At 37.2% G+C, this 21,935-nt stretch overlaps 1 protein-coding gene across 1 annotated transcript in view; it reads left to right on the forward strand.

Annotated features, from left to right (window-relative positions):
• Positions 1-21,935, forward strand: part of ANO2 (anoctamin 2) — a 147,384-nt gene that overhangs the window by 30,463 nt on the left and 94,986 nt on the right. The window contains exons 4-10 of the mRNA XM_066184629.1: positions 1,000-1,098; positions 4,759-4,910; positions 6,046-6,100; positions 6,623-6,671; positions 9,543-9,598; positions 9,850-9,891; positions 12,698-12,762. Coding sequence (XP_066040726.1) covers positions 1,000-1,098; positions 4,759-4,910; positions 6,046-6,100; positions 6,623-6,671; positions 9,543-9,598; positions 9,850-9,891; positions 12,698-12,762 — 518 coding nt within the window. The remainder of the gene's footprint in view (positions 1-999; positions 1,099-4,758; positions 4,911-6,045; positions 6,101-6,622; positions 6,672-9,542; positions 9,599-9,849; positions 9,892-12,697; positions 12,763-21,935) is intronic.

The raw sequence follows: 21,935 nt of genomic DNA on the forward strand, positions 1-21,935 counted from the left end.
AGGCAGGAGCTGTTTGGATTCTTGTCAAGGAAATTCCCTCTAAGAGGAGATGCAGTGTGGTAGGAAGTGTGAGAGCTGGTCATTGCCTTGATTTCTCTGATATTCCCTTTCTGATCTCCCTCCCAGTTTTTTTCCCTACATTCATTCCCTGCAGTACATATTTATCCCTATTATTTACTGGTGCAATTGATTTGTGTGCCTTGAGGAAAATGCTGTCTAAACCTTCCTTCATTTAATTTTCATGTTTTTCTCAGGGGTGCTGCTTTCTGCTCTCAGGGTGCCTTTCTACAGCTCAGATATGCTACCAGGACATCTTGTGCACAGCTTGCAAAAAACTGGCTGTGCCAATGCTCTTTTGGGCATTTTATGCTCCTGACCAGTATAAACAATTGTTGACAAAAACATGAGGCTCATATCTCTATTCAGAAGTTAAATTTTTATGTTTTCTTTAAGTTTGCAGATATTTAGGGCAACAAAGGTCGGGTCTTATTCCCTGTAAGGAGCCAATAATCTGATGAAATGTCTGGAAAATAGTTGGGCAAAACTGAAAATGAGAACTAAAGCAAAACCTTCCTAGAGCAGGAGAGAGGTTTTTTTGTTTGTTTGTTTGTTTTTTTGTTTTTAAATCTTGTTGGTTCAGCTAGACACAAAAGTCCACTAAAAAAATCAAATTCTTTCTAAAATATCAATATACAAAAAAAGCTGTGTCTTGGGGGTTTCTCATTCGCATCATTCCAAAATCTGGGCCTGTAGCATTGTCATCCTGGTGCACACACAATTACACTGCAGGCAGTAGATTAATGGGTTTTAGAGCATGAAAGATTGAGTTTTTAAGGAAAATGTCACTTTGTAGCCCAGCTGTAGCAGAAGTTGGCTATTCCTTGTGATTGTTGCCCACTGTTGAATGGTTTAGTTGGAGCTGACAACTTGAGACATTAGCACTAGGTTGTGTTCAAGTGTATTTAAATACATTGTTTTCCCTTTTTTTTTATGTTTCAGAACAAGAGCCAAGGACTGAGTTTTGTCCGTATACATGCGCCTTGGCAGGTCCTCAGTCGAGAAGCAGAACTCCTTAAAATAAAAATGCCCACTAAAAAGGTAAATATCTCCCATTTTCTATCAACAAGTTTTATGATTGAAGGAGCAGGGACCAGAATCATCATTAAATGTATAGAAGCCCATGGAGTTACTTTGTTTCAAAAATCAGAGAAAATGAACTGTCAGGCTTATTTTTCACATTTTCAACTCTTTGAGATGATTTACTGTTCAGAGCTGTATTTAAGATGGGATTTCCAAAGGGGTTTTTAAAGGCCACAGAGGCAGCTGGCTGATGGACTGCATTGAGGAGGGTGACGACAGAGGTGAGTGTTAGGGAGGGCTTTGAAAGCTGAGAAGGCAGGAGCTGTCCGGATTTTTGTCAAGAAAATTCCCTCAAAGGTGAGGGGTAGTATGGAAGGTAGTATGGAAGGTAGGGGTAGTATGAAGTCTTAAGACTTCTCCAAAGAGAGAGAGGCTCTCCCCAGAGAATCTGTTTTGGTGGTATCAGTGACTTAGTGAATTCAGACTTGCCTGTTGTCACTAAAACTTCAGCCTCACTCTCTTCTTTTCTGTCTGTTTTCAGCAAAGTTACTGGCAAACCTCATAAATTCTGAGTAGCAAATTCCCCAATCTGTGTTCCTGGAGTTATTTAATCCATTGATTAACAACTCCACTGCAGTCAGGGGAACTGCCTTGTGCTTTTAGTTAGTGATACTCATTAACTGCCCTGAAAAACACTTATTTCTTTGCATTGTCATTAGAAATAAAGGAAAAATTGATTTTGTTTTCTCCCACTTTGTTGTTTGATCTTTATTTGTTTGTTTCAGTTTTCCATCTTGTTTTCACCCACCAAAAGCTTGTGGTTCACATTTCATGCTGTTACAACCTGTTATTATCGGAAGACTGGCCAAATCAATCTTGCATACTCTCAATGTGCTTGCATGCCGGGGGAAAAAAAGAAAAGGATATTTCCAATCAATCTTTGAAAATGAGTAGGTTTTAGGCAGCTACAGTACCCCTAGAAACTTTCTACATATTCAACTCCTCTCTTTGATCCCTTCCAAAATTAATTCCTTTTATGCATTTTTTATGTCTATTTCTGCTTATTTCTCCCTCCTTCTGCCCTCATGGGAATTTTCCCCTCCAAGTTTTTTTGCAGATGCACCAAAGTAAATTTTACACTATTTTAATTAATGAATATTGCTATGATTTTGGCCTGGGTTAAGGTCTGTCCAGCAGCTGATAATCTCTGATGGCACTCTCCCCATTCACAATAGCTCTGCATCCCCTTCTCTCCTCTGAGTGGGAGAAAAAAATTCCTCTGTTATCTCCAAAAATATAAAAAAAAATCCTCTGTTATCCCTAGCTGTAGAAATGGCAGCACTACCAGAAACAAGATTGACAGGGAACCTCTATTCATGTCCTAGGGTTTGGGTGGTTTTTTGAAATTAAAAACAGTTGAAAAAGGAATTTCCTTTGAAAGAAAAAAAAATACATTTTGAAAAAACTGAAATCTTGTATTTTGGGGAATTGGCAATATAAAATAAAATATTCTGACAGTAACCACTGAAAGGAAAGTTCTGGTTTTGATCAATGAGACAAAATATTGGTCCCAAGGCACATTAGGTATTTTCTGTGATGCTATTTTTATTTATTCAAGGATCCTATTAAACCTTTAAAAAAAGACATTTTCAGGAGAAAGTATTTATCTGTCTCTAAACATGAATTGGTTACAAATATCTTTTTTCCCCGAATATTAAATTTTAAATCATGTTTCAGAATACAAGAGATGCTGGGAAAAGGTACCCTCTAAACCCTTTTAACTATATATAAACTTCTGGATATGATAATAGAGCTATTTTGGTGAGTGAGACTGTGCGAAGCTCAAACATGAGTACGGGAATCAAATAGGAACAACTGGGAGGGTTGCTCTGTGGCCAAAGCTGTGATGTCTCTGGCTTTAGTGAGTCTTGGGGGAATGAATTCTGTGACTGGAGTGCTGGGATAGGGAAGTAAAGGCTGTTCAGAAGAGATACGCGGGGACAGAGAGCAGGAAGAATTGTCCTGTATGGAAGGGGAAAGGCTGCATTTAAGGGATTGTAAGGTTAACAGCTTCTGGGTGAGGATTAGAAGGATGGAAAACAAGGCAGATGTCATTGAGTATTGTATTGGACTGATGAATTATTCCATAGGCAACCAGGAGAAATTTCTTGTGCTTACTGGTAATGTCCACTTCCCAAACATTAGTTGGGATTACTGCCCTGCTGTGACTAGCAAGTCTGAGAAATTCCTGAAGGGTGTTGAAGATGATACTTTGCCACAAGAATTCAGTGAGCCAGCTAGAAAAGATGCCCTCCCAGACTGGATACTTGTGAATAGAGAAGGACATGTGGGATATGTGATACTAGGAGGCTGCCTTAGCTATGGCAACCACAAAATGGTTGAGTTTAAAATATTCAGTCTAATGAGAACAAAAAAGGTCAGCAGAGTTGTTGCCATGGGTTTCAAGAGAGCAGACTCCCAGCTTTTGTCCCCAGGAATCTGCTTTTGAGTGTTCCATGAGTGTTTGGTTGAACAGGGAATTCCTTGTGGAGCTTGAGAAGAAAAAGACATTTTCCATCTCCATCAACAAGGCCAGGCCTCACAGGAAGTTTACAAAGCTGTGGTTCACATATTCAGGGGGAAAACACCAAAGGACAAAACTCATCTAGAGTTGAAACTGGCCAGTGTTGTGCCACACAACTAAAGGACTTTTCAAAGTATGTCAATAACAAGAGAAGGTGTGAGGAAAATGTTTTACCAATGCTTGTTGGAAATGGTCACCTGAAAAACAGGGATGATGGAAAAATGGAAGCCTTCAGTGCTTTGTTTGCCTCAGTGTTTAATATTAATAATCTTGGACTGCCTGGTCCTGAGGCAGAGGACTACAGCTGTGGGAACAGTTTATGGCTTTCCATTTTTGGCCACTGAACTTTTAAGGGTCCATCAGTATCCACTGGATGCTCAGAAGTCCATGGGGCCCTGAGAATTGATCCCAGAGTACTGAAGGAAATAGCAGGACCCCTTTCAATCCACTTCCAAAGGACTTGGTACTCACTGACTGGGAGCTAGCCGGTGTTATTACAATTTACAAGAGGGAAGAGCCAAGAAATGAAATCCCTAATATTCCGACCTCAGGACTTGGAAGAATTATGGAGAAAGTCACACCATCTGCAACTGAAAGGCATTTGAAGGAAAAAGCATTCCTCAGGCACAGACAATAAGGTTTCACAAAGGGAAAATTCTGGCTAACTAATTATATATCCTTCTACTATAAGATTCACTGCCTAGTGGATTAGAGGAAGGCAGTAGATGTAACTTTTTTTTTTTCTTTCCTGTAGCATCCTTCTGGACAGGTGATTTAACAGTGAGATGAGCAGGTACCTGGAGCTCTGGGTGAAGAATTGTTTTTTTTCTTTTTTCTTGTATTAACAATTCTGCACTTTTTTTTTTTTTTTTTTTTTTTTTTTTTTTCTGGAAGCAGCTTGTGAGGGACAGTAACTTTTAGGAACTGCAACCCATACGGATTCAGGTGCTTACAGTTATATAGGAATATGTCTTCAGAGAAGACACATTTTAATTACAAGTTTAAACACACACAGCAAATTATTTTTTTTTTCTTTCTTCATTTTTACTGTAATTTTGGAAGGGACATGCTAATGTACAGTTTTATTTCCTCAGATGTATGAAATAACAGAAGAAAAGGGAATACTCAAAACGTTAAATGAAATATGGTGCAAATTTACTGAACCTCTGCAACCCCAGGTGCCACAACAAGAAAATACCAAGATGAAAACCTTGTCCTACCCGTTTTCCAGAGAGAAAATATATTTGTGAGTACTTTAAAATGTGATGGACCACGAAGAAAGCTGGAGTGTATCATTTTAGTGTTGTAATTTCTTTTCCCCACATTTTAGTTTAAATTCAGAAATTCATCAAACATATCTGGAAATCTTGAGGAAACATCCAAAATTGTCAGATTTTCAGTGGATTAACAGAAATCTAAGCTGGAGAGACTTTCTGCCAGTTTTCTACTTACTTCTGCAGGATGAGGCACTGGAAGTAGTGCATCAAATAAAATTTCCATAAGTTTAGCTTGAAACGTAGAAATCCTCCCACCAAATTCCTGATTATTTGGTTATGGATATTACTGCCTGTTTTGAAAAAAGCAAGAGCTAGCAGAAATACGGCAGTATTTTCCATCTTGAAAGATTTATTGTAGCAATTAAAACTCAGCTAATAATATGCAGATAAGGAATTCTTGACACCTGCCCTTTGACTCAGAATAGTATTTCTGGGCCCAGTTTGACATGAAACACTCTTTTTTTCCCTTCCTGAGTGTCTCCTTGTATTTATGTCCAATAAATAAAATTCAGTAATAAATATAGTGACCCACCATTTCATTTATTGCCCTCTGACAATTTTAATTAATTTTGAATATGAGTCAAATTGATGGAGGAGAATAAACTGGGAAGCTAATTTCACATATGATGATTTTGAGGTTTAAGGGAAGGCATAATTCCAGTGGAATGGTTATTTGAAATCAAGTGAAATGCTGACTGTTTAGTGGCCAGGAAAAGAGTAATGAACATCTGCATCAGGCTGGTTGAAACCTAATAACATAACCTCAGCATGTTATAGTGTTGAGGGGATGTTATAAGAAAAATATTGAAAGATCATCTTCTGTAAATAGAGAGGTTCTTCTTGCCCAAAAGGCATTTTATATTAGCTAATCATTTTGCATTTTTATGCCCACCTCAGTGCAATCCTGGTAGAGCTCTGAATGACTGGGTCTTAAACAGCACATTCTATTATGCTGTACTGTGTCATCTAATTTCCTTTAAACATCTGTTTTTCTGATTAGCAGCAGTTTCTGAGTGACTTCTAAATTAGAATCGTATACGTTGTTTTACTTGTTGCTTCTGTGTCTTAAAACAGAGCTGATTTTCTTTTTCCTCAATGTTTTAGGTATAACATCAAAGACAAAGACACCTTTTTTGACAATGCAACCCGCAGCAGAATAGTAAGTTAATAATAACATACCCTTGTCTTGTGCAGAGTGAGATTTGCTAGTGGGGTTTAGAATGGGATTTACAGGGAGTGTTTTAGTTTCAACTTTGCTAATTCCATTAATTTATGCATTTGTGAGTTCTTGCAGAACACTAATTCCTGACATTTATGTATGTAAGGAATTCTTTTCTGGAACTGCACAGTTGTTCAGGAGTGGGAAATGCTTTGCAGGGAAGCTACAGACTCCTCTTCATTTTCAAAGCTCTTTTCAGCCCTGCTCCTAATCTTTAACCGGATGTCCTTCCATATAGTCTTTATACTTCAAATACTTCTATAAGGATGTGATTCAGCAGGATTTAGCCCACAAATGTTAGGTCAGTTAATCCATTAATAAATTCTGCTAGATGATTTGAATATTTGTGCAAATGAACACTGCAGAAGAACACCAACTATTTTAGCACTTTGTTTGCTAATTCCATGATGATATTCATGCTAAAAGAGGATTTTTGTGTTGTCCCACTGTTCTTTTTTGCAGGTGAGGGAAATTTTGAAGCGCACATCTACAAAGGCCAGAAACAGCATGGGTAAGGTGGAGGGAAGAGAATGAGAGGTGTTCTTTTGAAAGGAGTTGTTTAGATATCTCACAGAATACTGATTTTTCTAGCAGGACACAAAATATGCTGACATATCTTCACAAAGGAAAATAAAATTAGAGACTGAACTAACTTTTTTTTTCTGAGGCATAAAATCAGAATTTCTAGTCCATGGTTTGGATGCTAATGGGAGCTGGCTTTTCATTTCTACAGGTGCAGCATCTGGCACTTGACTCACATTTCAAGAATTATTATAAAATTGGATTTGATTACTGTATGATCTGCTTTAGAAAATTCAGATGTCAGTTGCAATATGTTGTATTATTTCTTGCAGGACCATACTTTTCCTGCCATTTCAATTGAATAATTCACCTTTCCAGGTCATTTTTATTGCTTTGGCTTTAAAAATTACCTCCCTAGTTTCCTTGTCTAGTGAAATATATGACTTAAATATGACTGTTTTGAAGATACTTTTGGGATAATGCTGAAATATTTGAAGCTTGAGGTTCAGAATTTATTTAATTTTCTTGAGGTTCAGAATTTATACAGGTGTACATATTCTCTTTTTTCCACTCTTTTCTCTCACCCATTGTGAGATCATTTCACATATCTCCCTAGTGGAAAAGAAGTGATGGTGCTCCCTGTCTGACATATTTTCTGGAAATCTTTCTGTAAGCTCCACCACCTATGGACAGATCACAATGTTCAAGGGTAACATTCCTGGCAAATTATGTGCTGCAGCAAAATTCTTCACAGTCCTGGTGTGATTTTGGACATGGAAACTCCAATAACACAAGTTTTTGGTACAGGAAAATAGATTAATTTAAGACTCCTTGAACAGGAGATAGATATTGTTTTCGAAGTTGCATGGAAAGCGTTACAAAATGAAAGCCATACAAAATGCTTTTTCTTTTTCAACCAAAACCACTTGCCTTTTCCCAGTCCAAACTTTTAAATTTATGACTGCCTTACTGTTTCCTTAAAAAAACAAAAAGAAAATATGGTTCTTAAAATATCAGGCATTCTCAATTTCTAAAACATCATTTGGCAGGTGCTGCTTTTTGAACTGTTTACTTGGTGATGTTCTATGTTTTGATCTGCTCAAAAGTCTCCAATGCGGTAATATAGAGAAATGCTGCCTTGATTTTCTGGATAGCTGGGAACCTTCCTGGAGATTTTGGAGTTTGCTGGGGACAAAACTGGAGAGAAACTCAAGGACAAAGTCGGAAGAGATAGGGAAGTTTGCCATTGGAGATATTTGCCTCTTAAGGTTTTCTTTAATAGCTTGTTCTGGTTTATAATGGAATAAAAGCCATCATTAGAGATCTAAGGGCTAGCAGGAATTTTTTCCGGAATTTTTTAACTCTAGTGTGACTGTAGCATGAGCCTGATGCACTTCAAGCTCAGGTCAGCTCAAGAGCTCATTTGACACGAAATAACTATTTTAACATTCCCATCCTTTCCATCTTTCTCATCCTCAGCCAAAACAGGATTGTGCATCATGTTTGACCTAAATTCACTTATTCCTTTGGTCTTCTGAGAACCTCTCCCAAAAGACCTCTTTTTCATGTGTCACTAAGGCTTTCCCATCTCACTGGTCTTAAGCTTAAAACCACTCATACGGAGAGGTTTAAAAGATTTTTTAAACAATTTTTAATTTTTTTTTAATTGGAATTCATTGATATTTTGCAGAAGAGGCAGGGCAGTGATGTTGGAATTGCTTATAGGAGTCTTTGGTTTTATTATCCTGTTTTATGAAAATAGCAACAAACACATATGGATTTTTTTGCATCTGTGTAAGGCTGAATCTGATTCCTCTCCTATGATAATATACAAGGAAGCCTTATTTTCTTCTAGTATAACTGTGAACCACTGTAAACTTCCAAACATTGAATGTTTTCAGGAGCAGGCTTGACACTATTCAAGAAAAATTTCTTGATTCTATGAATGCATGTAGTTGTACTTTGTATCAACAGAAACATTTATTGGTACTGCCTGTCTAGCATCTCTGACGAGAAGGTTTTACCCAAATATTTCAGGACAATGTGTAATTTGACTATGGAATATTTTTCATCACTAAAGACATAATAGCTGGTTACTTTTTTCTTCTGGGCATCAAAAGCAGAGAGGCCTGGAATGAAAGAATGAATGAATGAATAAATAAATAAATAAAACAAATCATTAGAAATTACTCATCTTTGGTTGGCTTTTTGTGGAACAATTGTTTTCACCTTCAGAGACTGAAGATGGAATTTCTGTAAGAGTTGCAAGTCTTGAGAGGCAGTGTCTTTCTTGTGTCTGTCTACAGGTGTTGTAGTCACTGCTGGGAATTCCCTTGATAAACTAAACTCCCTGGAAGTGCCCAAGGCCAGGTTGGACGGGCTCTGAGCAACCTGGGATAGTGGAAGGTGTCCCTGTCCATGGCAGGGGTGCAGGAACTGGCTGTTCTTTAGGGTCCCTGCCAACCCAAACCATTCTATGATTTTATAACCACAAACTTCTGTGGTAGTTTTTGTGGGAGTTGTTCTTATTTGTTAGCCAGTGGAGGTCCATGGTTCTGACCATTGTAAAGATTCAAGAAGGAATTCTGAATGCTTTTCTCCTCAGTCATGTGGCTCTTTGCCAGGGCCAGAAAGTGGTCAGAAGAGTCTTTGCACTATGTTGTTCACTGAAGAAAAAGCACTTTATGGAAATGAGTTTCTCTGAAAAACATTTTCCACTGCCAGGAACTCCTATGTTGCTCCATTCTCATTCTGAATATTGTCAGTTATACAGTTCTGGAATGTCATGCAATGAAATCTGTAATAAAGTTTTCTGTTCAATTGTGCCTATTTACCACCTGAATTTTTCTTTTTCTTTTAGGCATTGGCACGTTAATAGCAAACAATGTTTATGATGCAGCCTACCCACTTCATGATGTACGTATGCACTATTAAAAATCCAGTTCTCTGCTGGTGTCACTCAGGAGACATCGATTCATAGACGTTATTATTTGCTGTCTGTGACTTTGAAAACCTACTTTAAGTGTGATTCTAATATGAAAACTCTTATATAAGTACCTTTCAAATTGTGCCTTAAAAATAAAATCAACAATGCAGGAACAGGCAACAAAATTTCCTTTAATTTTTTCTCCTTTTACATCAGTTATTAAATTATTTTCTTTCTCCAGGGTGAATATGAAGGCCAAAATGATGACATGAATGAAAGAAAGGTAAACTACATTGGAGAATTTATTTCATATTAAATTTAATGTAATAAATGATGTTCTAAATCTCATTGTTAACCATTAGCCATTGTATGAACAAATAAATGTTTTAATAAATTAATACCTTTTTTGAATTACATATTTTCCTCTATTTCTTCATATCAAAATGTTTCTGCAATATTTTTATAATGCCTTCTCTTGAAGACATTATAAAAATATCTTAATTTAATGTTAATTTAATTTGAAATTTACACCTTGAAATGTTTCCAATTTCCCTCTGCATACATAGGCCAGATTTTCAACCTGTGAGGAAGCTAAAATTGTGAAATAACTCATATAATAATTTTATTTTCCTAACCAAATGCTCCTAGAGAACAGTGGTTACTAAAATAAAACATAGTTGTACTTTTCATTTGATTGCACATTCAACAAAATGGCATGCAATTTCTAAAAATCTGCTTCCAATTATTTTGTAAATAAAGTTTCTAGCTATCAAAAGACATTCAAAAATAGATCAATCCCCAAAGAAAGTGTGAATTCAAACTGTGTTTAGTATGTATGCTTACTTTTAGAAATGGGAAAAAAATTAATTACTATTAAATGATCTATATATAGTTTACTAATAAATAATATATTAAGATCCTTTCCATATTGTTCTCTAATGTTATTTTCCTTGATATGCAAACAATAGGATAGGAAATACTGAGGGAAAATAGTAGGGAGAGTAAAGGGAAGAGGGAAGAATGAAGAAAAACAGAATGTTTGGAAACCTCCAATATTTCTATTCTGTGAAGACTGGGTTCATACGAATGGACATCATACAAATAAATCTGATTTCTCCAATGCTGAATTGGTAAAATTTGAAAATGTAATCTTTGTAGTTTTTGGTAAATAATGTTACTTTTCAGCCACTAGATGTCTTCATGTGCTGTATACAATTTAATTTAGTGTATGAACCTTGGTAAGCAAAACCAAGTTGGAAAACGAACTATAAAAGAAGCTTTTTTATTCATGTCTGTTACTTTGAACTTTTTGTTCATGAAGGCATTGTTTGCTCTGGACTTGCAGAGTTTTCTCTGAGAGGCAGATCCACAGAATACTGACTTGGAAAGCAAAAATTTTACAGAAACAAACTAAATAAACAATTATTCAGCCAATGGAGGATGATTGGGTACTGTGGAATGGGGGGAAAGAGGGCCTAGAAGGACCAGTGTCTGGAAAAATATTCCCCCTACTAGCTGTATTTTGTGCTGCCCTCTTTTTATTCTGCCTATTAGGCTCAGTTATGAAGTGTTAAGTATTAAAAACATAAAAGCTTCTTTCCAGAAATACTTCATTGATTATTCACATATGTCCCTGCTGCCTAGGCCTTGAATCTTCTGTAGTATTCCTATGCATAACATCATCTGTTTTCTATCTGATTCTAATAGTCTCAGTGTTTAATTTCCTGAAGAACCTTGATCAGGTTTAAAAGAAAGGAGGGCATTTTTGAGATTTTTTTTCCTCTGCCCCCCCCCCCCTTTTTTTTTTTTTTTGCCCACTTTAACTTATCTGTATCTTCAAATTTAATTTTCTCTTGTAAAAGCCCCCTAAATGAACTGAGTCCTTATAGGGTACTTATGCCAATAAGGCAGCACAAGTAATTAGGGTTTATGTACCAGTTTATAACATAAAAGGTTAATCTTTATACTTCAGTATTTCCTTGGAGAAAATGCACAGTGACACAACACTTTTGTACCATCATAAGAATTAAAAATCTGCAATGAAAATCTAAAACTGAGAGGGTTTCAGTTTTTCCTCAGAGTAAAGGAATTTCCCAGTTTCAGTGTAATTTCTGTTCTAAAAAAAACCAAAAAAACCAACCTTTCTAAGAAAGGCATTGAGCAGCAGAATGATAATAACTCTCCACGAGTGTAAACACTGCTTTAGTCTTTAAGCTTTTGGCCCACTGGCAACTTGTAACTCTTCATTACTGTCTCTATGTTTGACGCTAAAAAATCCATGAGGGCTTTGTAAGACACCTGGGAAATCCTCTGTTGCCATATACTAGAGCAGCTTCCCTAATATTAGAAGCAGAATAAAAAATTCTTATAAACTTACAGAAAGTACCTGTTCCTAAATGGAATGCTATTGGACAGAACATTCTTTTTGCTGTTCAAATTCCATTCTGTAGCTGTGTTCAAAGCAGCCTGTTGGGAGTTTAAAGAATGTAATGGCTTTAACTTTCTTCTTTTGCATATCGGAGTGAAAGCATTTATTAGTATGATTAGGCTAATATTTTGTAGGTAGTGCTGGGGAATAATGGCAAGGGGTGATTTTGAATAGGCAAGAACAAGTATTCATATAAAAATAACAGTACGGCAGCCAGGACAATCTTCTTCCATGAAGCTGTGTCACATATATCACGGGAATGAAAGAGAGAATAATAAGCAAAACTATCCCAAATTCCTTGCCTGCTGCAGTTGAGTGTGTTGTGGCCAATCTACCCCAGGTCCTGCAAGGTTTCCTGTTATCCCTGCTCCTGTTTCAGCTGGATTCCTCCTGCTACAAGAAGTTTCTGTAGAATCTAGTCCTTCCTTTGAGCTGTCTGTAAGCTGTGGGTGAATCTGCACGGCCAACAGCAGAGGTGGCCTTGTGTGATGTCCCCAGCAGGGGGACAGAAGTGGCTTTACTATGGGCTCTCCTGTGTTTAGTAGCCCCAGAAGTGCAGCAAATATTTTTAACTCTTAGATATTTGTGAAAACAGAAGGGATAACTTTTTTCAAGTTAATTTTCAATTTGTTTGTTGTTTGTTTTTTTTTTCTTTCTTTAGTTGCTGTATCAAGAATGGGCAAGATATGGAGTGTTTTACAAGTTTCAGCCTATTGATCTCATAAGGTATTGTGGACTTGTGTAAAACACCAAGGGACCTCATTCTGAGGTGATGCAAATTAAATCATTTCCACTTCAGCAAATGAAATCTTGGATTGATCAGAACATTGAAAATAATGTCCTCACTGCTTTTTTTGTGGCTCTGATGATAATTTACTATGAGAAAAATACACTCAACAATCATTACCTATTCTTTTGTATAGTGCTTATTCCTGGAAGAATGTAATACTTTGATTTTTGGGGTTTTTTAGGTATTGATTTGTTCAAAGGAGAGGAATTGCCATTTACATTGGTGAATTTTTATTGGAGGGTATGGACACAAAATCTGGTGAATAATCAGAAGCCGGTGTTCACATCATGAATCAGTGTGAAAGTATTTGACAGTTTTGAGATTGGTTTGATTTTTTACTCCTGGTTTTACAAGTTTTATTCATCTGAACACATCCATATGTGTTCCCAGTGGGGTTTTTTGTATATTTATAATTTTTTTCTTTACAAACATAGAAGTTGGCTTTAAAATAAGACAAAACAAACCAGTCATGATTTTTAAGGATTTCCCACAGTAACTAAAAGAAAGCCAAAACAAAACAATTTTTTTTGCATTGTATTTTGTTTGTACAATAAACACTGAGTAAAGCAAAAAAAATTTAAGTGAACTACTGACTAGAAATATTCTTTTATAAGATATCTATCTGGGAAGAAGTGAAGTAGGATATTAAGAAATAGAAAAAGCATCAATAAATATCTGTTTTAAAATAATTTGTATATATAAGAAAGATGACATTTGTTACCATTTGTCTTTTGACTAATCAAACTTCAACCATTTTTTATTATATGATCTGCCCCTGTATGATTGTCTGCAGAAGTTGCTGTTGGGAATATGGCTAGCAAATAGGCTTTGTAAAATGTTTTGTTATATTTTGAGCTGAAATACTGCACATTGTTTTTCAAAGAGTTAAGCACTAACTTTTAATGTGAGAGAAATTGCTCCTTGTTGGGAGAAAGATGTTGCAAACTGGCAAGTGGAAGTGAGACCACCAAACCCTACTAAGGTTCTGCAAGGCTTTGAAATTCTCTCTTTTTTTTTGCTTCAAAGGCTTTGTGCAAAATTTATGTACCTTTTGTATGGCAGTTACTCTTGGCCAAGGTTCTGTATGGAACAGGTAAACTCAGAATGAGATTACAACACCTGCTGTGTTGTTAGTAAATATTACAAGTGTTAAACTAAGCTGTGACTGGCTAGAGGAATTCTCAAGTTTTAGCGACTTGACAGCTCAGCAGAGTTAAAAATAGAGGTACATCTGCTTACACTCCATCTTCATTTGTATTTTGCTGTCTTCATTATAATGTTTCACTGTGCTGATATGATTTCATAGAAATCCTGTGGTTTAAACTTCTGTGAGAAACCAAAAGAAGACCAGACATGTGCAATTGATTGTCTGTTCTCAGAAATGACTTTTCTTGCTTTTATCTTCCATATTTGCTTGACTGCAAATTTGACTGTTACCACTAAAATAAATGTGGTTTTAATTTCCTGGGTAATGTTCGAGCTTTAGTGTAGATGTACCTGGAGAATGGCCACCCCTCTCTTTCTGCCAGTGAAGTGGGTTTCTTCACTTTTGTTCCATGGAGGGTATCTGAGCTCAGCCTTAATGTGGATACTTATTCCCTTTTCAGACATCACACTTTGAGCTTTTTGGGAATTTACTGTGACCCTCCGTTCGTAGATTGCTTAGATTACACTCAGCTTTTATTATTTTTTTTGTCTGGTGTAGTTTAAGTTTAAATTCAGTCTTTGATGGACAGATGAAGCAGCATTTATCTTTATTTTTACTCAAAGCCTGTCCTGCCTGCTGTTTTCAAATACATTAACTTGGTTGAAGTACGCTGCTAATTTTTAAATACAGCTTGCAACATGTATTTATCTATTACTGTTTCACTCTTATTAAGTAGGAATGCAAACTGAAAGTCATTCTTTAACTCAAGTGTCTGTGCTGGAAGATTAGATGTGGCGCTGTAGAATTATTATAGGTTATTCCTGGTTCCTCAGCACCTTCCTTCTGACCACACAGTTGTTGCCAGTTCCCAGTTGATTGTGCACTAGGACAGGAACCACTTATTTGTTATGCTCACTTTTGGTACAGACTGGGGATTCTCTTCTAATGTCTCTAATCCTCCAGGAATTTAACTGCGTAGTCAGTCTTGGAAAATTTTAAAGTTCCTAATAACAAAAGGAAATAAAGGACCATTATAATATTCACCAACAATTCCATTCACTCCTGTCTCTTAGTCTGTAAAAATATCCTTCTCTGGCTTTGTGGACTGCTTTAAGCTATAAGAAAAAGCAAATTTTTTTGGTGAAAGAAATACAGCTGAGGGTAAGGAAGGTTTCACCAAATAAGAACACAGAGCGTGTTACATGTTTCTACTCAACAGCAGAACAATTTCAATCAAAGACTTTAAGGAAAAACATAGTGCAGATTGTGCAAGTGTGAATTGAAGTTTGATTTATAAGATGTTACAACAGTGCACATCCAGATATAAAAATGCATCGTTTGAAGCCCAGTCTGCCTAATGCAGTGCTTTATTTTCAAAAGCATATGAATGTCCAAATATGATTTTTTTTTGTTTATTTCTTTTTAACTCACATGAAGAGGATTATAAACAGTTATTTGAGAGAAAAATCGTGAATTATTTGCCAACAGATATCTTAGGCTAAAGTACTGAAAATGATGAATGTAAAGTACTGGACCTCAGTCTGGATCTCATGAAGGCCTGAGGGATATATTTAAAAGTAGAAAATGAAAGCTGCAGTTTTAGAATGGTCAGAGCTCTGGAGGTCTGTCTGTTGTAACACACCTTTTCTGTCATCCTAATTTAAGTATTGATTTTCACTAGAGAGGAGTTTCTCTTGTGTGACTTTTTTATAGGAATACACTTATCAACAGTAGTTCCCCTCAATCTTTTCACTGTAATATTAAAAGTGCTATTAAAACATCTGTGACTTAGTAATTTTCTTCTATTTTTGATGATTTTCTTTTCTCAGGTGAAGATGAATTCAAACTCAGGTTTTAGCAAGTTCTGCAGTGATGCTACTGTTGATCCAGAGACAGGGAGGATGCTCCCTAAGAGTTTTATCACCTTGCATAAAGAAATCAAGTTTTGTATTTTTACATGCTATTGAATCTCAAAATTTTAACAACAGGATTTTAGAATTAATAGGTTGTCCTTAGACCTCCTCTCTGCTCAAAGCAGAACTGGCTTGAAAGCCGGATCAAATTGCTCACGCATTTTGAAATCTCCTGGGATGGAGATCACGCAGGTTCACCTCTTCCAACGCTGCACTACTTTCAAGAAATTTTTCCCCCTCTTTGGACTAAATATTTCTTGATCTTGTTTGCAGTCATCATTTTTGTCTTTTAGCAGTACACCTCTGATGACTTATAGCAAGTCAAGAAAATACACAGAAGTGTAAGAAGTGCAGTAGAAATTTATGACAGATTTTATTTCTCATTATAATGCAACATTTATCACTTAGGAGCTCTAAATGACAGATGGAGTAATCTAAGGTTATGATATCCCAAAGGAGAGGTTTATCTTCTGAGAAGGGAAAGCCTTAACTCATGGAAAACTGGCACATCTTCCTCTTAATGGGCATCTTGAAGCAACTGCAGCTGGAAAGCCATGGAAAAGCTAGAAAACCAAACTGAAATTCCAGGAGCAGACCATCCTTGCAGAGAGGTCACCTTTTTATCCCTTGATCTATTAATACAAGATTACTTCACCCCAGGAAAATCAAGCAGAGTTGGCTCATTTCTAATTGTGGTAGAGCTTATTTTATTATCACTGCTTCTATAAGGCCCTTGCTCACTTTCTAATGGTTTTTCATATTTTAGTTTCTAATTCCCATTTCTAGAACTTCACCCAATTTTTTAGCAGCTAACAGGCTACATTATCTATAGTGTGATTACTTTCAAAGCTCCAAATATCTCTTGCTGTAAAGCCTGAAACTGGAAAGACATGTAAAGATTGAGACTATGTATACAATAACTCTTTTTGCAGGAGCAGGTAGGAAAGTGTGTAAACTAAAACATTATTTATAGTGTATAGAACATAAATCAAAACTCAGGAGTTTCTGTTAGTCAAACTGTCTAGCTAATATATTCCCTCCTTCCTATCTTGTACTATGTTTTCCTTTGGTATGGAAAATTGTTTCACCTTGGTGTGTAATGAATTCTGGCCTTTCATTGTGGTGTACCCATGTTGAACCTGCTTTTGACTGAGCATCACCAGTCCCACCCTGTTCCTGCCATGAATGCTATGTTTCTAAAGCCAGGAACTTGCTTCTCCTGGCAGTTTTTAAAGCAGTGACAGACCTGTGATCCAAAGTTTGACACTCTCAGCTCTGGAAACTGTTGCCTTCTCTCTGAGTGTCTTGGGTCCTGTGTAAGGCTGTGCTCAATGTAAGCAATCAGGCACCCAAATTGTCAGTACTGGTTTTGCTTTTGACCTTTTGCTTCTTTCATCAATCGTCACCAAAAAACCCCCCAAACCTGGATGTATCTGCTTACGCTACTTAGGGTAGTTTTAAAAGAGAGATAAAATAACAACAGGGGAGTTCTGCTAAGATATTGTTTTTATTGTCTTTAGAGATAGGTGTCTCTTCCTTTGCAAAAATGTGGTTAAGATCAATTTGTGGTACAGCCTGCCCCAACTGAGCCCTTCTATCCTGCCTAATGCCTGAATAAATGATTTCTTCATATACCACCATGATCTGTAGTCACATCTTCATCTCCTTTTTGCTCCACATACTGTCTAGAATTCTCAGGACTTGAAAATAAAATCTGTGATTCCCAGTCCCAGAGGAAATATTGTTTGGTCACTGCTTATGCTAACTTCGGGGTTATTGATCCTCAAAGTGGAGATTTTATTGTATGCTTTAATTCCTTGGCTTCCCTGTGCCTTCTATGTTATTATTGTGAATTAATCTCATCAAACATCCCTTTTTTTTTTTTTTTTTTGTGGAACAGAATCACTTTGGCAGAAACACCCCTATAGCATCTGGTTATCTCACATGTAGTGAACAACTCTCTCTGATGCACTGTGTGCCTGCAATTCTTCCCTGACTGTGTTTAGCGTGCAAATCTTCAACACTAACGGAGATGCTGCGGCTGTCTACAAGGAATTCTGTGTTAGGGAAAAAGAGAAAACAGCTTTAAGCATGGGAAAGTGCAGTAATTGAGCAAACACAGCACTAAGTAGAAAAATGCCCATGAGCTCTACCAGTATCTTTGACACTTGTCCATCCAGCTCCTTTCCAAAGCTCTGCCAAACACATGCCTGAGGCAATAATCTAAGCGTATCTTCTGCTGTAACCCTACTGCACTTAGAAGCCAACATCTTTTTATAGTTCCAAGAATCTGCACAGTGAAGATTCCTTCCCAACATGCGATATGTTCAGCTTGCAGTTCATTGTCATCAAAGCTCTAGGTGCAGGGGAAAGGGCTGTGCCAGCATCCACTCATCCTTGGTGTCCTTCCTGCCAGGTTTTACAGCAGAGAGCTTCCCGGAAGGGGCCAGAAGTAGGTGGGACTCTGGAGCAGAGTCTGAGCTGGTGAAAAATGAGTATTTCCCCCATCATTATATCTCTTTTCCCTTTCCACGATCTCATTACCCCCCCACAACCAGTTTCTTTATGAATGGCCTTTATTGTCATGCCGTGCATCCATGAAAATGGGCTGCATTTTAGGAGTTTGATGCTAGGGCAGCACTTTTCAGCTGTGTTGTAGGGAGTTTTCCCTCTCTTCACTGGAACTTCTCATCGGAGGCCTTACCCAAGTTCTCCAGCCATTGTTTATTGCAAAGCACAGGGGTTTTGCTCGTGGTGCATAAATCACCAAGGAGTTTGTGTTGAATTATTCTGCTGGATGCAAGCCTGTGACTGGAGTGAGATGATTTACTTAGAGCTCTGCATTTCACAGACTGTGCCAGTCCTGTAGGAAGTGCTTCTCTCTGTCTCTTTTGGCAAAGGCATGGTCTTATTTATTGTTGCTTGTATGAGAGATGGAATTTTAAACCAGTAGGCTGGGATTGTAGTGGTGAAGAAAAACAGATCCCTTCTTTCTGATAAACATAATTCCCAGGCTTGAGATCACTGTCTGAGCACTAGGATCCTCATTACCACCCAGATTACTCCCTCCTGCATTGGGATTTTCAAAAGCTTGATCCAGCAGAAGATGTGTATATCTACCTCAGGACTTCTGCAAAGTCAAGTCTCTCAAGACTGAGGTTGCTGCACAACTTCCTGCAGTCTCCCCCTTGGATTGTGGAATTTTGTAGGCAGCTACAGTTCAGTTTTCTTTGTGTTAAGAGCTGTCTCAGGCTAAGTTCTATAGTGCCTGAATGATGCCTAAATTTCACAGCCAGAAACTTATATTTTTGAATGGACATGACCGACAGGTCCCATCCAAAAGGTGTCTTTGGAGGTGACATCAATGTATTTTGAATAGGAGACCGAAGTTTGTTCTTTCAAACTGGAGGAAAAAAGAGATAGAGGTGAGAGGCCACATTTGGAAACAGAAGTCGTGCACATTTAAATATTTGCCTGCATATGAATATTTGTAGGCACATAGAGGTGTGTGTGGCTGGGAACTGCAGGGAGTAGAAAACAGCTGCTGCATTTGGGTGGCTGCAGGTCTGCTTATCTTTCTAGTAGAATTGCTCTTAATGTCTTAATCTCTGTAGAAGGTTCTGGATGTGACTTACTGGGCTGAAAGTTCTTTTCTGGCTCCTGAGTGTTGACCAGGGGTCAAGACCAACCCATTTCTGGTATAAACGTATTCCCCCATACTAAGATAGTTTGTATGAGGATCCTCTCTGTCCATAAGTTATATTAGGACAGGCCATGGCTTTGTCTGATCCAGTAACTTGTCTCTAACTTTGGACAAAACCACGATCACAAGGGAAGAGATAAAGAACTGGGCACCACGTAAAAATTATGCCCAGAAAACACAAGCTTAAGGAAGGGTTTCAGGATAGCAAATCTGTGAACTTCCACAGTCAGTACAGAGAGCAGAAAAATTTTAGGTTTTTACGCCATATTGAGCAGTGGGTAAGAAAAGGATGGAGCCAGTCTCTTCTCAGCTGTCCTGTGACAAGAGGGGATTGGACACAAATGAGAGTGAGGTAGATTAGCCTGTAGTTCCACAGGTCCTTCTTCTTGCCCTTCTTGAAAATGTGGGTGACTTTTGTTTTCTTCCAGCTTTTGGGCACTTCTCCCAGTTGCCATCATCAATCAAAGATTATCGAGAGCTGCCTTGCAATGATGTCTGCCAGCTCCCTCAGCCCTTCTGGGTGCATCCCATCAGGGCCTGTGGACTTATAGGTGTCCAGTTTACTTCAGTATTCCCTGACCCAATCACCTTCCACCGAGGTGACTAATAATAATACTAATAATATAATTTTTTATACTTGTTTTTAATTGGAAATGATACATCTGTTTATTAGCCATCAGATGGTGTCTGACAGCAGTAACACTGTGCAAGTGTTAACAAGAACCTACTTACTAAAATAAATACATGAAATGAATTCAGGCTCTGCAGTAAGGGCTAGCTATTTTAACTTGAAAAGCAAGAAAGCTCTCATGAAATATTAGTTATTGTAAATGAAAGATGTTTAGGAAAAGATGCCAGTATTTGAGGTTCAAACTCTTGTTAAATGAGATGAATAAAATCATACAAATTATCTTGTGGAAACTGAAGATTAGGGAAGTGATGAGATGTCAATGACCTCACATTTGTTCAAGTACAAAAAGGCAGAAAAGCAAGTTGTAATAGGTACTAAAAAAATAGGAAGAAAAGACTAAGTAACTTCCATTCCTAAAAGAAAGTCCAAAAGAAAGGCTGATTCGTATTAAAGAGGTTACTACTTATTTTTATTTGTTTATTATAGAGGAAATGTTATCTCTATAACTGAATGAATTGCTTCTTACATGGAGTGTCACTTGGTGCCCTGAGTTGTTTAATAAATGAATCTTCCTAATAACAGGTAAGTGCTAATTAACTTCCATTAGCTTTGAATTAGTCTCAGGTAGCCATGGATTTTAAATTTTCCAGGTTGGGAAGGTTACTGACATTTTTTTAAAATGATAAATAAAGAGAGAATAACTTAAAGAAAGGTGAGGAGAGGCAGAGTGCCCAGGGGTTGTGTTATGCATGAATTTTTGAACGTGACAGGCAAAACACTGTGTTAATCCTGCTGAAAATGCCTTCCCTGAGCAAGGTGTGCTGTGGCTTCTGCAGGCTCAGGGACATTTAGAACTTTTTTACGCTAAATACATGACAGGAAACATCAGCAGAATAATTTAATCCGGCACTCAATCCTTTCAAACTTGTTCTGAAGTTCTGTATTGTCCCAGAACAGAGAGGAGAATGCAATTACAGTGCTTCTGACTACCCAGCATCGTGTTTGCTTATCCATTTGGCAGTTGTCAGCTTTAATTTCTGTCTCAGTCACATTACATGTCTGCTTATTATGCTTCTATTGTTCTTTCTCCTACAGTCAGTAAACAAAGGCTTTTTTTCAGTTTATAATCCGTCACCACAAGCTATGCACTTTCAGCTGTATTCTGACAATTTCTTGGAATGGAAGCATAAGGTTCGTGAATCTGTGAGACTCAGAGAGTGGCTTGTCCTAGTTTTATTTCTTTTCAGGATAAGGTTTGGCCTTTTGCTATTTTAAATTGCATTTAATACACAAATTCTGACTATTATTAATTGTTATTATCTATTATTATTATTCATTTATATATTGCTATAATTATTATATTTCCCTTGGGTTTTTGAATCCACTAGAATTTGAGAACTTGAATGTTCCCTTCCTCCACCCACATCAACTTCTCCCTGTTACTCTGCTGAAGAGTAACTTTTCTTAAGAGCCAAAAAGACTAGGGAAAAACAGTTCTTCCTCTAAGTAAAATTTGCAATTTCTGTTCTCCATGGAGTTGCAACATTTTGACAGTGGATTTTTTTTTTTCTCCTATAAGGAATCACAATTAAAATTCCACAGTGCCTTGAAAGATAAATATGTCTGTAATTTAAGTAAGTTTGACTCCAAACTTAAGTGCCATTGGGAGACACAGCAAATATTTGTTAGGTAATGTTTCAGACAAGAACTTTAAT

The sequence above is a fragment of the Chamaea fasciata genome, unplaced genomic scaffold, assembly GCF_029207755.1.
Source record: "Chamaea fasciata isolate MVZ Bird 193981 ecotype frontalis unplaced genomic scaffold, bChaFas1.0.hap1 SCAF_5, whole genome shotgun sequence".
NCBI classification, from domain to species: domain Eukaryota; kingdom Metazoa; phylum Chordata; class Aves; order Passeriformes; family Sylviidae; genus Chamaea; species Chamaea fasciata.